The following is a 15427-nucleotide window of genomic DNA, read 5'->3' on the forward strand; positions in this document are numbered from 1 at the left end:
TCAGATTCAGCCTCTTTATCCCATAAAATCTTTGAGAAAGCTTACAACTTAGTGTCAGTTTTAGTAAGAAAATCCTCACGACTTTTAATAAACAGCCCGAGTACTCTTTTAACTAGACAACTAGATGTTCCTCCTCAGTCTGCCCGACTTAGGAGATAGTATTGCTTCCAAGATTACCGAGATCCTTGGACTTAGTTATTCTCTGGCTTATCTGAGAGGTAGACTTGACTCATGAGCTTAGGTGGTGAGAAGTAATGGGGAACATGTGGTCAAGACCACACCAACCGTAGACAATACCAAAGAACATCCTAGATATGATAGATGATAGTTCAATTTGGTGAAGGTCGATCGGGATCTCCTAGCTTGCAACTGTGATGAATAGAGGTATGAGTGATTTGGGAATAGTATGAGGCTTTCAAAATTAATAGAGCATGCCTAATTGACCAAAATTACTTTTCGTATCTATTAGGAAAAATAGATAAATTATTTATCTAAATTTTTTATGTGATATAAATGTTAAACTTCATAAAAACCCAAGTATAATAAAATGTACTATATAGTTGGCATTGAAAGTCCAAGACAAAAATATGTGAGTATTTTTTCTGAAAAGAATGAAATATTTATATATAAGGAGAAAGCATTTTTATCCACACAAAAAAAAAAAATTTAATAAAGGAAATTCGGCCAACCAACTCAATTTTTAAAATTTTTGAGCGCATTTCGGTAATTTGAATAAAAAAAAACTAATAATCTCATCTTAGTCAAAAGCATAATTACAGGTTTGCACGTACCAAATTCCTTCAGTGAAAGTCCCTAACAAATGGATTCGATCCCCCCTAATCCATCAGGTATCCGTACTTCCTCTTAAATTTCTATTATTGAGCCAAGTGTGGGTCAGGATTCTTCTATCTATGAAAGGTGGCAAATTATCCGGAAGTGGTTGACTGTGCCGAAAACTAAAAGTTCCTTATGAAAAGTTAAATGGGCCCAGCTCCCTCTACAAATGCCAAACTCCATTCCTTTCATTAAACAACCAGGCTCTTGTCGTGTATGTGTGTGGCTGAGGAGGATATCCACTGTCTTCTTATCAGTTGCCCAAAGGCAAGGGAATTTCGGATTCCCATCGGAAAGACATCTGGATCTATCATTTGCCCCAATCACGAGGGCAAACCCACTTTTTCTTCTTTTTTTTTTTATTTTTGGGGTGCCGTGCTGCAGGTCTGTCTGGTCCTTGACCCCTTGCACGATGTAAGATGAGCCTTTCAAACGGACCCCTCCAAAAGCCCGGGAGTTTTCCTCTCAAGCCATTCTCTTCTCATCTAATCTAATTCTGATATTCTTCTTTATATCCTTTTCAATCCGAAAAGAAGAGACCCTCCCTCCTAGACTTCTAGTGCATTCGTTATGTCTTTTACGATATGTTTCACTTTGCTTGGCAGTTTCTCTAGCTTTCACCTTTAGCTACTACTGTCAGTAGGGAGATCAACCAATCCCTAGATCTTCTCAAACTGTCTTCTTTCTAGGTGGATGTTGCATCCCCAGCTTTGGTAGATCATATCAAGGATACTAGAGGACTTTCTTTGTGCTTGTGCTGTAATCTAGTTGTTACTTTTTACCAAACAGAAAAGAAAAGGAAAAGAACTTTGGCCAATACGTCCATATGGGCCACATCTAGTCACATGCATATTAACCATCAGTAGCTGTAGGACAGGGTAGAACCTAAAACCGTATTATAGATTAACACATCCATCAATCTGCAAGTCCAGTACGAAGGGCAGACAGCTGGAGTTAAATCATTGAAATATCTTATCTCATGAACAGAATCCGACAAGGCGATAATATTCGAAGCCAAGGAAGCATAATATTCGAAGCCAGAAATAAAAATCATACCAGCTATCGGAGGCATAGAAAAATGTACATATGTATCCTGAAAAGACACAACCAAGTATAACGACAAAGATATGAAATGTAACCAGATTTAAGCAGAACATACACAATCAAGGTTTCAATTGCTATTAAAGAAAAGTAACTAGATATATGTGCTTGTTTGCAGTGGAAAGGGGGAAAAAGAATAAAGGAGTCCTTTAAAAGGAACTGCAGGAACTGTATGACCAAAACCATCCTTACCATCCCAGCTCTCAAAAGGGTGAATGTCCAAAAACGGAGGTTTGCAGCCGAAGCAGTAAAACTGGGAAATGGTAAAGAAAAATCGAATAACACAAATGGCAATGAGCTATCACCATTAAACACCCAAGCTACATAATAAAACTACATACATGTAGTTCTCACTTCCTTCCCCTTCTTCGGCTTCATCTCTCTCTCTCTCTCTCTCTCTACTTCTCTTTCTTGTTTTACTTTTTGTTATACTTTTCTTTTACCTTCTTAAACCAAGATCTCAATGTTTCCGTCACCTTCCATGATAAGGAGATGCAGACATCTGACTGAATATATTACCAGAAGTGCTTTTGCCTATCTCCCTAAGTCTGACTCCCCATATAATCCTCATTGTCAAAATTTGTGAGAATAGACCCTATAAAGAGTCACTCCGGACTAAACTTCCTGCAGGCTTAAATCGACTCATATCAGCATGTCCACTAACTTGATTAGTACCATCTACCTGAAGGTCAGCCACCACTTGTACCTGGTTACTTAGATTACCAGAAGCTGATCTACTAAGAACTATCTCACCACGAGTTGATCCCTTGATGCTACTGTCGTGAGCCCCCTCCAGTCCAACAGTCTGAAAGTGAATCGCCAAACTATCAACATTAGATGTTGCCGGAGATAGCAGAGCAGAAGCAGCATCAGTTAAATTTTTGGGTTGTGGAAGAATCCAATTCATCCAGTCATTGCGCCTCCTTATTTTCTCATCCTGCATTTATGCAAATGCCAAGGTAGTCCAAAAGGGCAGTGATGGAGTGGAAGTAGTTTTAGAGAAATAATTGAATAATTGAAATAGAAGAAAGATCCAGTAATAGACATAAAAAAAACAGGCATGCTAAGTGTGGTTGTGGCCATTCTAGATGTCCAACCTATGATACAATGTAAGTGGGGAGCTGCAACAGAATTCCCAGTGACAGTGGTCGGAATCAAATCATCAAATCTTATAAAGACATCCACAGATACCAGTTGATTACTTCTCTGATGATTTAACATTTTCATTGTCAAGCTAACTGTCAATAAAACTTAAAAAAAGAATACCTGTACTTCCACAACGACTGAAAAATGGACCGTCTCCTTTATAAATTGTATGCTATTTGTTAACTGCTTGACCTGCAAAACATTACCAGTCATTGGCAACAATGCAGGAACATAAATCAAAGCATAAATGAGAGATTAGAAGTACAAAAAAGAAAAAGGAAAAGAAAAAAAAACCAAAATTAGTGCATCAGAGAAAATTGGTAAATCAAATTTATTAACAATTTGGACTACTTCAGCCAGACTAGCTTATATCTAACTGGTCTCAGACAACAGCAAATAACTAAAATAAGTAAAGGGAAAAAAAATTGTGAACTATTGCCCATAAAATTCCTAATGTTACAATTCATCAAGCACCATGTAAGAGACTGCTTTCTATGGGAGATCAAGAAGCAGATGATACATTAATTGGATGACAAAAAGGGTAACGGTAGAGGAAGAACTAGCTTCACTGCTTCTAATGTAAAAAAGAAATGCACCTCCGTATTTGAACTGTATTTGTGTTTCCTAGTTAAACACAACAAAAGGTGAATGGAAGCATCTTTGCGGTACACAATAAGCTGATGAGGATGGATAATAGTAGGGCAAATAAAGGATGTGGCAGTAAATTCTTCCGAAACCAGAAATCAGTCAAACCTTGTCTAATCAGACTAGGATGTGAATAAGAACATAAAAAATTCTAACGTTTTCTTCCAAACGGAGGAAATGATAGATTTTCTAATTTCTAGTCCAAACAATAGAAGCAAAAAATTAATCAATTAAAGAAAGGTTCTTCAATCGCACTAATAACCTTCATGTTCACTTGCCTAACAAAATCTAGGCATGCCCTATTAATGGGTCCAAGGTGATGAACAGAAATCATTCTTAGGAAAACCTTTACAGATTATTTGGTGAGTTTTTAATAATAATTCACACAAATCATATAACTGATGAGTAAAAAAAAACATAAATTTAGTTTCATTTTCTAGTAACATAATAATATTAAGGTCATCACAGTTAGACATGTCACTGGGATATACTAAACCTGTTGGAAGTTCACATCATAGAAGGGTCAAAAGAAATAAAACAATATGGTCAAGATTGAAAATGCAGTCATATCCATGAACAGCAGAAAATAATCTAAATTATTCAGACAGGTTAAAATGTCCAAATTTCATATAACGTAGTAAGATGTTATTTAACCAAAAATGAATCAAGTGCATTGGTGTCTTATTGGGTTCTCCTCATACTGTAAGAATCTACTTGACATGAGAAATATCAATTGTTTAGGAACGTGAATTATTACTTAAAAAATAGAGCAGAACAAAATAATAAAACCTTCTTTATGTCATACCTTTCTTAGGTCCCTATCTTCGACCATAATAACTTTAGGGTCAGCAACCTCTGGTTCTCTAATTGTACATTATACTTTCTAGTCGCTGATCTTCGATCAGATGGACTTATTTTAAATCTGTAGCCTTTAGCTGTAAGACTGTAGCCTTAAGTCCATTCCCTTATGACTCCATAGCGTTTGATCATATGATGACTGATCTACATACATGAACTTCAGTTGTTAATCACTCTGGTTCATTGTTCTGCCCATGTCTACCATTTCTCCAGTGCCTAGCCCTCAGCCATGGCAAACAACTGATAGTATTCCAGAGTTTCTAATATGTTAATAGACTCCATAGATTGGCCCCAACAGGTTACTCCTAATTGATGACTTTCAGCTTCCTTTCAACCAAGCCCCTAGCCTTTGACTACTTCCTTCCAACCAAGCCCCTAGCCTTCGATTACTTCCTTTCAACCAAGCCCCTAGCCTTCGATTACTTCCTTTCAACCAAGCCCCTAGCCTTTGACTAAGGTCATTATCTACTAGAATATCTAGAATTTAAAAAATTTTAACAGATCCTAACATTTGTTCTCAATGGTAGCATAGTAGATAGTCCACAACAACCTTTAATCATGAAAAACATAACAATTCTCTTCTTAAAAAAAAGACTTCTACTTTCCTAAATAATGAGAACTTCTTTGTTCTATCATTCTATGAGACTCTTATTATGTATGGTCATCTTGATCTGTATCTAATCAATATTGTCTTGTAACCTCCAATAGTTTTCTTTTATTATCTTGCATGTAAATTCTCTCTCTCTCCCCTCTTAAATCCACCCGGACCACCACATATACTATTCCACTTTTCTCTATTATTCCCTGATGCATAAAATAGATCTAATAAAATTGACCTATATTATATCATTAACTGCTTAATCTTTCACAAGAAATAACTTTACTATTTTTGCATAGTAATATTATCCATTATTGCCCTCTCAGGGTCAGTTTCGTCTGTTCTATCTCTTCTTATTCTATGTTAGTGCCAATCATGTCTTCTACACATAGATTACAACTGGCCTGCCTTTTAAGTTATTTGAAATAATTAAAATTCTGTTCTTCTGCCATTCTTCTATTGAGGATGATAGGACAATAACTTGCAAGTAAATCTAAGACTGAGCATTGTCAAGTCCAGCATCTTACAGAAACTTAGTAGAGATACCTTCTTTTATCTCCTAATACAATCAAGGCAGTCGATTCATGTTTATTGAACTCAAAAAATGATTAGGTTACATATGTAGCTTCTCTAAAATTGAACACTTCTTTCCTACCCCCTTTGATGTAAACAATGCAATCAAATAAGATAGATTTAAGGGACATGAGCATCAGAAAATAAACTTTACTGAAAGAATATATACCCTTCACAACAGAAACTTTGAAACTGCTACATCTACAGAAACACCAAACAGATGATTGTTCAAAGGAAAATTAGAAGTATGAACCTTGAGCTGAGCGGTGCAACAAAAAAAGAACAGAAAAGGACTGCTATGTGGCATAACTCAAGTATATATCACACAAAGGATCGACAACAAGATCAATGAAACAAAAATATCCACCTCATAAGAGAATACAAATTTGAAATCTGGAAAAAGAAAAGGTGAATGAGAAATAAAACATTCATCTGCTATAAGGACAAGTAGCATATGTATAACTAATTATAGAGGTAAAAGATGATTATGAAGCATTTACCACTCACCTTGTTGAAGTTAGCAATCAAGGACAAAGGAACCCATCCCTGCTCATCCATGTTCTGCCGCAAAAATATGTCTTTACATAAATTATCAGCGCTGCACATTATACCAAGAGAATTGCTATCCAAATCATAAATAATCAACCAAAGAAAGTGCTTTTTGGACAAAAATAATCACCTGAAGTAGTAATCAATTTGCTTTAAAATCTTAGCACGATGGTGATCCATTTGTGGGTAATATAGTGCAGCTGAGGCAGCAGGATGAGCAATAAAAGGTGGTGCCGCAACATAGTAGGTTACAGGAGATGGCATTTCTGACAAGCAGACCAAACATCACTATGAATTTACTAGGGAGGATGTATCATCCACCATCTACAGAAGTTCCAGAACTTACCAGGGAAGAATATGGGGCTTCCGAAAGGTCTGCCCTGCGGAGGTGGCCCAGTGAATGGTGGTGCAACTGGCGAAGGCGGCATGATATAGGGAGGCATACCATGTTGCTGCTGGGGCAGATGGACATATTTACTGCTCAGGCTCCGGCGATAACTGAAACCCCCACGCCGATTACCATAGCCGCCACCATTGTTTCCCCTCCTATTGCCACCATAACCCCGGTAGTGATGATCGCCACCGGCCTGATGCTGCAGCTCAGAATTCCTACCTCTATTGCCGTGCTCAGAATTGTTAGCGTTCTTATCCACTTGGCCTTTCGGTGAAGCTTCCGGGTAATCTTGCTTCTCTTGGCTGATCTTAGGCGTCACCGCCGAAGCCGGCGGCGGAGATGGCAGCGCCGGTCCGCCACCATTGGCCGGCATGCCTCCGCCACGCTTCATGGACTTCTGCCGGGCAGGAACCGGATGGTGCGGGGTCGAACTAGGGTTTCCATTGTCGGATTTCAGCTTCGAGGAGGATGTCGAAATCGTAAGCCCCTTATAACAAAGATTCATATCACAGATGATTGAATAAAATTTCAATAGAATTGCTAAAACAGGACGAGACGAGCAAAGTATCTCACAGGGGGAGAAGCGGCGGATCCATCCGAGGTCTTAGAAGAATCGGAGGAGAAGGAGGGCTTCGGCGAGGGCTTCGCCGCCGTCTCGGAGAGCGCCGGCCAGGAATCGGCGTCCATGACGGGACCCACCTCGATCGATCCATCCGAGGGGCGCTTCCAAGCCGGCTTTTTCGCCGCGCCAGCTCCGTCGTCGACGCAGGACGCGATCTCCGCCGTCTCCGGTGGGGCGATCTCGTTCGTCGATGGCAGCGCAGGAGAGGATACAGCGGCATCGGGATCGCCGCGGACGACGTGGGACCACGGTGAGGAAGGGTGGCGAGAGGGCCGGGAGGGGGAGGAAGACGAGGATGAGGGCTCGGGGGAGGACGCCATTGGGGTTTTCGAGGTGTAGAGGTAGAGCTAGGGTTTCGATCGGAGGGAGAAGGGAGGATTAGGGTTAGGGTTCCTGGAGAGGAGACGGTGGTGGGCGCGGAGGAGGCGTCTCACGAATGCATGGTTTCTTTTTCCTATTTCTTGTCTTATTTTTTTCCCATCCAAAATTAGGAGAGAGCGAGAGCGATCCGTGGATCGGAGCACCAACGAGTGGCCCGAACGAGCGAGCGACAGGAAGACCCTCCTCCCCGTCTGCTCTCTCTAGCTCTGAATACAATATTAAATACGGCGTATTTGATTGCAAGGAAACGAGAGAAATTAAGTAAACAAAATTAATTTTACTTGGACTCTCTCAATTATTACTATTTTCTATAACATCTAACTACATCATCCATCTTAGAGCTTCTGAACCAAAAACATTTATTAGTTCACATATTTCATAGAAATTGAAGTAAACTGAAAAATAATAATAGTTTAAGAGTTTAAGTAAAATTATTCCTAAAATAAATAGTTTTATATAAGGAGTTTTAAACCGAACTTATTTAGGACTCGTTTGGTCTGAGTTCAGAGATTCCTAACCTGGTTCAGTAACCACATATATTTTTATCATTTTTATACTTAGCGAAATTCATGCTCTAAAATATCAAGACTAAGAAAATAATTTTAAGAGCTATCCTATTATTTTTTTTTAAATTTAATTACAAGAAATGAGTTAGGAATATACTTATGAATTTTCCTATTTTATTCCCCACTTAATTTTGTGTGAGAGTTCACTTTTCAACTCTAATTTTCAATCACATACATTATATCTAAACCTACATTATATATATATATATATATATATATATATTCTTATTTATATATGTTAACATCTCTACAATTAATATTTATGTTGATCTCTTTTAAAACCTTTGGCTTTTTTTTCTTAAATATCGACCTAATTTCTCATTAAAATTTCATCTATCTGAACGAAAAAGATAAATATAGCTTTAATTTGTCTTTACACTTTCTTTACAGGTAATTGTATTTTATATATCTTCGTATTAAGGATTTTGACTTATATTTGTTAAAATATGAATCTATGATCCGTTTGTCTTATATATTGATCTCTAATATGTGACATGTGAAAACGATATCAAGATAATATATTTTATGAATTATGTCACGCCAATAATGTTGGCATTGTACAAATTAGTGTATTATTATTATTATATATTGCTAGGCTAAGGGTTGTTGGGCCTTCTATTTGACCTTCTGTTGCACTCTCTATTAGGCCCGATAGTTCCTAAAGGTATTGGGCTTAGCAATATTTGGACTTTACTTTTAAGGGGAAATTTAGTGGGCGAAATATCATTCATAATTTGAAAGAGCTAGAAAGCTTAGTATAAGAAAAATAATGAGAGATAAAAAGATGGTTGTCCTTAAAATGAATCCACACTATTTGGGAAAATTGCTCAATGTAATAAATATGATATAGCATTAAGTTTGACGAGCATAAAGTAATCAACTTATCATCCAGGCCCGATAGGAATACAAGCGCAAAACAACTCGATGTCTAGTGGCATTGTTGCAATCTCAATTGAATCCTACGATATCATACTGTGATAGAGACTAAAATAACACACATGTCGAGGAGAGACAAAAAAAAAAACATATAGAACAAGATAAGTTCGTAAACCCTGCTAAAAAAATAAGGAAGAAACGTCACAAAAGGGAACTTAAACACTCAAAACCAACCCCAACTCCTCGGAGCCAACAAAAGAGGCAATGAAGATCGACAAAACCCTATTGCCTTTCTCCATTCCACCGGTCGAATACTGGTAAGCACAAATGAAAGGTAAAGGTGGAGAACTCAAAGATTCTCCCATGCTTTGCCGTGCCGGCAAGTGATAGGAGGAAAAAGTCGAGACTAAGCATGTAAGCATCCAACCATCACCTAAAACTATTGACAATATACAATTTAAACAACAACAAAAATAAATGAAGAAAATGAGAGAAAAAAAAAGAGAGAGGAAGGCATCAGAGGGAGGAGGGAGACTTCTCCCCTCCTCCTAGCCAAATGGGCTAGAGGAGAGGAGAGGGAGGAGGTTGATGACAGCAACACTAGATGAAAGGTTTCACGAGAAAGGGAAAGAAAAAATGTAGCAGATTGATCTCTTAGGGCTACTCTTTAGAAAAACTCTTATATAAGAGTGTCTTTTATATATTTGGACATATGATGTGATTGATGGAGCCAATTAGTTAGGTACCATAAGATGAAACCAAATCAAAGTTACACTCAATGTTGATCAGAAAGTTTGATGTACTTTTGATCTTTATCTAGTGCTTTATTGAAGCAACTTTATTTATGATCGGCCTAAATAGTTTGAAATTAGAAAAATTATTGATCGTGGATTAAGATGTTTAACTATCAAAACAAGTATGTTAATTACATCAATATTTTTGAGAAAATTGCATGTTACTTCAATATCGGTGTGACATCTTTGTTGGATGTTTTATTTAATCTATTGAGTATGGTTATGTCTACCGTAGGTTTTTGAATTATTTAATTTTTAATTTTTAAAAAAAATAAGAATTGTTAGATAGTTTTGGTAGATAAATATCTCTTATCATTTTTTTTAAAAAAAATTTAATTGATAAGAGATGGTAGCTCAATAAGTAGGATTAGATTCAGCATGGGATGATTCAATATGAGTCAGTTTCGACACACATACATATTAATAGCATGTATTTATGGTCGATAATACACTCATTGTAATTTTTTGAACACATTTTATATTTAATACTGGATGAGCCCATACCAAGTCACTAGAGTAGCTAGAATTACTAATAGTAGTGATAAATGTATCTTTTGACAAGTCTTTATGAAGAAAAGAGGAAAAATGCAAGTGTTAATAGACTCTCATGGCTCAACCCTAAGCAATCTAGGATTCTTTCAACCTTGCTTCCATTTTCATTCTCACTCAGTCTGTATATTTATGTAATCTTGTGCATTTTTCATAATTCCTGAATAAGTTTCTCCACATGCTATTGCAAATAGTTTTGCTTAAAAAGCTCAAAGTTGTCGACTTCAGTAGCTCTGTTCTACTAGGGTGTCAAATTTCTTTTCTTCCTCTCTTCGTGAAAGGATCTCACAACTCCCTATTCCCTTCATTAGCCATTTTGGTTGAATGGAGAGATAAACTTTTTTCTCCTCATTTACAAGACTTCTCCCATTTTCCTTCTCCTTTGCTCTCATCATAACCTTCCTCATCCTACTTAATCCTCCGTTCTCCTCCTCCTTCCTTCCTCGTTTTCTTTTTCATTGTTGTTGCCACAGACATCATGACCATGACGCTTCTAATAGCATGTAAGTATTGTCATTGTTATGGTTATTGTTGCCTTGGTCATAACTCTTCTCTTATTATTATTATTATTATTCTTATTTTTCTATGGTAGTGCTTTACAAGTTTGTACGCATCGAATCTTTATACCGTCTTAACAACGCCATAAAGCTCTTACTATTTTGTACATATATTCTTAACGAGTCTGCTAATTTTTCTTTTCCTTTTTCTCATCAAATCTCTTGTTATGATTTTTCTACGATCTTGTCGACCAAGTGTGAGTATTATTTCCATAATATCCATCCTATTCCTACCTCGTTTGCAATTGGGCATAAGTGCTTGTAATTATTAACATTTGGTCGCAAACATTTGGTCCATAGTCAACTGTGAGAATTGTCTCCTTCATTTATTTATATATCAGAGTTGCAACTGAACTATAAATAGAGCTGCTGATGCATGCACATGAGGTTCCTCCATGATCCATGAACTAACTACTTATTGCAATTGTTAAACAATTGACATTTGAGTACACACCTTGAATTGTTCAAAACACAGCAATCCTGGGCATTACATAAGCTGTAGTTAAAAAAAATTGATCAAACACTCCAAAGATATCCATCCCCATGCAACCTTTTTGTGCAATTAATGAAAATGTAATGAATTATATATAGATCTTATCTTCTTCCCCACCCCCCCCCCCCCCCATCCCCCACTATTATTATTGCTCGCTCTTGGCGGAACCCCATGTGCATCAGCTCCCAAGCCTGGAAAGTGGCACCGACAAAGGAGACCCCACACAAGACCTAGAAGACCGTGACTTGCCTCTTCCTCTCCACTTTCCAGGCTTGAATTCCACCCAAAGACACTGGCCCCCACCATCCCCTTTGTCTTATATATCACACCATGCACACTTAACTCTTCCCCTGTTCCTCCTCTATACTTAGTGCTAAAAGATATCGATCGATCTCCCTTTTATTTTTTAATTAATCAACTTACTTTTCCACCAAGGTTAAAAGAGAGAAAAGGAGGACAAAGTAGGGATAAATTAACTGCACAAATCCAGATGATAAAAGAGATAGCATCAAACAAATGAGACACATATTCCTTTCCTTGCATAACACATGACCATAAGAAGAGGAAAACCAACCAACTCTCTCTCTCGCTCTGTCTCTCTATTCTCCTCTTCTTCCCCAATCTCCAACATACACACAAATTAATTAACCAAACAAAGCGATCCCAAGCATTTCTACATGTCCCTTTTAACTTCCGACTCAGTTGCTGCGGTTGCTCCGGAAGGATCCAAGCGCCTTGATGGCCGCCGCCCGGAGGATGTACTGGTGGTACGCCGCCGCCGCCAAGGCTCCTACGAGCGGGCCCACCCAAAAGATCCACTGCATGCGTTCGAACACTCGAAACTTTCACCACTCCAATTCTTATAATTTATAGTTCAAAAAAATGGAGTTCGACGTTAAAATTTCAACAAACCACCCACCTGGTCATCCCAAGCCTTGTCCTGGTTGTAGATCACCGCAGCTCCCAAGCTCCTCGCCGGGTTAATCCCAGTTCCGGTGATGGGAATGGTAGCAAGATGCACCATGAACACCGCGAACCCAATTGGCAGCGGAGCCAAAACCTACAAATTATAACTATGTACGTAAGATAAAAATAAAAAAAAACTAAAGAGTAGTTAGTTAAAGATGTGCGTAAAATGTGTGCCTACGAACCGGAACGTGGGAGTCGCGAGCGTTGCGCTTGGGGTCGGTGGCGGAGAAGACGGTGTAGACGAGGACGAAGGTGCCGATGATCTCAGCGCCGAGAGCGGTGCCCCTGGAGTAGCCGGAAGCCACCTCGTTGGCTCCGCCGCCGAAGTCATTATAAGGGTGCTTCATGATCCCCTTCACGATCCCAACCCCACATATGGCTCCAAGGCATTGGGCCACTATGTAAAGAAGAGCTCGCACCAACGAAACTTTTCTTGCGAGGCAGAGCCCGAACGTTACGGCCGGGTTTATGTGTCCACCTGTTGACAATTAGCGAGCGAGGACCACTTTAATTATCACTTACAATTGCTTGATCGAAAAGCCAGAGGTGTTAGCTTGTTAATATTATTACCGGAGATGCCGGCGGTGCAGTAGACGAGGATGAAGATCATGCCACCGAAGGCCCAGGCGATGCCGAGGACTCCAACGCCGCCGCACTCGTCGGATTGGGACTGGACCTTGTAGCCGATGACGGTGGCGATGGTGACGTAGAGGAAGAGGAGGGTGGCGATGAACTCGGCGATGAGGGCGCGGTAGAAGGCCCAGAGGCGGAGCTCCCCGAAGTCGAACAAAGGAACCGGGGGCGGGTCCGAGTAGTCCTTCGCCGCCGGCGCCTGTTCCGGTTCTTCGCTCACCTCTTTCGACATCTTAGCAGAACTAATTCCTTTCTCTCTTCACACACACTCTCTCTGTTCTGAAGGAGGAAGTGAGGAGAAGGGTGGGGGGATTTAAGGATAAGAGAGATGGGTTGGCAAAGGGACCCGGGACATGACAAAAAGAAAATTGATACCAACAACGACGCGGGTGGGTACCAATCTTTTAACCCCCCCCGCCCCGCTTTATTTCTGAGGATAGATCATCGCAATATAAGGGTGGGTTAAGAGTTTATTACGACTTTTCGTTGGGAGAAAAGTAAAGTAAAGAAGGGTTTGGTTTTGGTGTTTTGCATACGGAAGAGAAGAGTGGAAGAAGGTAAGAAGAGGAATGGGCCCGGGTACAGCGAGGCCATGTGACAGAGAAATCGAAATGAACAGTAGGGCTATCGTGATAATGTCGAGGGACGGGAGGCCATGTGATGTGGTCACTAGCTCGCTCACACCCCGTGCATGGCTCATTTAATTGGTAGGCCCCCTCCTCCCTCTTCCCATAGTGCTGTGGACGGCGGAGTAGATGAGATCGATCGTTACAAAGAGGAGGTGAAGTATCTCTCATACTTAATGATTAAAAAAAAGAAGAAGAAGAAGAGAGAGAGAGGTATCTCAGACGTAGGAATATGAATGGGAGTTTATATATCATTAACCAACAAAGAATAAAAATCGGGGTGATTGATATCGTTTTCTGAGTTATTCTGGAAAGGCTGTCTTGAGCCACTTCTCCCCTGGATAAAGTGGCCGTCTTTAGGACCGACCATCAGGTACATCGGCATGCAAAAGGACGGCGCAGATGAAGCCACGTGTCGGCATTTGGTTGGATACGGAAGATGGTGCCCTGGCGGCTGTTTGGCTGTTTGGGACCCAACAGCAAAAGGCACGGAGCTCCGTCACATCCCCCCCCCCCCCCCCCCTTCCGTCCGCTTCCCGATTCGTCGTCGTCTCTTCTTCTCACCGTTTTGGGTGGTGGTCCGCAACGGTCGTATAACTTTTGGCCTTACTGCTCAGCTCCGTGGCACAGCACACACGGCGTGATCCTGCGTTTGTCCAGTGGACCCCACTATAAATCGTGGCCCTCCTTAACGAAATGGCTGTTGGCTGTACGTCCGCGACAGTTGATCCCGGGCAGACATATTTTTGCCGTTGCGGGATAACGGTATCTTGCTTTTGGCAATGCAGATTTACAGTTTTACCCTCGCTTCGAGATACTTCCTCACATAACCATAGTTAGGATCAAAGTAAATCTAATCGCTCAACTAAACTACTCGTAAAGATATATATATATATATATATATATATATTAATCCAATTTAAAACATTTTGATATCTTATTACAAAGTTTATTTTTCACTAGTAAAATAAGTAATATAAAATTATATTGTAAAGTCCAACTTTATCACCTAAGACTAATAGGATGCCCACCTAACGGAGGAATTAATATGAAGCATCTGTGTGTTATAAATGTAACAAGCTTATAGAATACGAAACCCTCCTTCTTTATCGTACTCAATAGAGTATTCTAGAAGATAAGGATATCCATGTTATTTTCATCAATATGGAGATTCTAGGAACAGAACTAACGTCATAAATAGTAATATATTCACACCTAAGGTAGGTTATAATTTGCAGGGACTACTTAAATACCCAACAAACTTTAGTACATTATTCAACAGGATAAGACACAATACACGGTCTTTCTCTCTATATATATATAGGCAAAAATCCATTGTTTAAACACTTGTGACAAGGGGCAATATAAAGGTATTAAAATGGAACATGACCAAGCCAGGCATTAGGGCCTCAATCATTAGAAGCCAGAATAGAATTATTATTAGCCATTTTAGTTGGATAAGGTTGGTGTTGTTATCCAACCTTTATATATATATATATATCTTTGTACAGATGAGCAGATAAGATCATGTAATATGCCAAACGAATATTATGCATATGATATCCAGATTTTAGAAATTCTTAGGATTAATATATATAAATATATAAACTAAAAGTGTCTATTCTGTGTACTAATGCATCGATCGTATTTATCTGCTATCTTA

General features: G+C 39.2%; 2 protein-coding genes across 3 annotated transcripts; both read right to left on the reverse strand.

Moving 5' to 3' along the window:
- Positions 1–1990: 1990 nt before the first annotated feature.
- Positions 1991–7886, reverse strand: LOC140765385 (la-related protein 1C-like). 2 transcript variants are annotated; one of them, XM_073104443.1, is made up of 6 exons: positions 7272–7886; positions 6651–7155; positions 6435–6570; positions 6263–6353; positions 3202–3273; positions 1991–2872 (listed from the first exon to the last, which is right to left on the reverse strand). In XM_073104443.1, the coding sequence occupies exons 1-6, from the start codon at positions 7638–7640 to the stop codon at positions 2531–2533; spliced, it is 1515 nt and encodes a 504-aa protein (XP_072960544.1). In that variant the 5' UTR covers positions 7641–7886; the 3' UTR covers positions 1991–2530. The 2 variants fall into 2 exon arrangements, with proteins under 2 accessions (XP_072960544.1, XP_072960543.1); XM_073104442.1 differs by having other exon boundaries at positions 6651–7185.
- Positions 7887–12039: 4153 nt separating this feature from the next.
- Positions 12040–13473, reverse strand: LOC140765738 (probable aquaporin PIP2-6). Its single transcript, XM_073104960.1, has 4 exons — positions 13076–13473; positions 12688–12983; positions 12456–12596; positions 12040–12354 (listed from the first exon to the last, which is right to left on the reverse strand). The coding sequence occupies exons 1-4, from the start codon at positions 13368–13370 to the stop codon at positions 12235–12237; spliced, it is 852 nt and encodes a 283-aa protein (XP_072961061.1). The 5' UTR covers positions 13371–13473; the 3' UTR covers positions 12040–12234.
- Between the last annotated feature and the right edge of the window lie 1954 nt (positions 13474–15427).

Source organism: Typha angustifolia, chromosome 8 (genome assembly GCF_048772165.1).
Source record: "Typha angustifolia cultivar Huaian chromosome 8, ASM4877216v1, whole genome shotgun sequence".
Classification (NCBI taxonomy): domain Eukaryota; kingdom Viridiplantae; phylum Streptophyta; class Magnoliopsida; order Poales; family Typhaceae; genus Typha; species Typha angustifolia.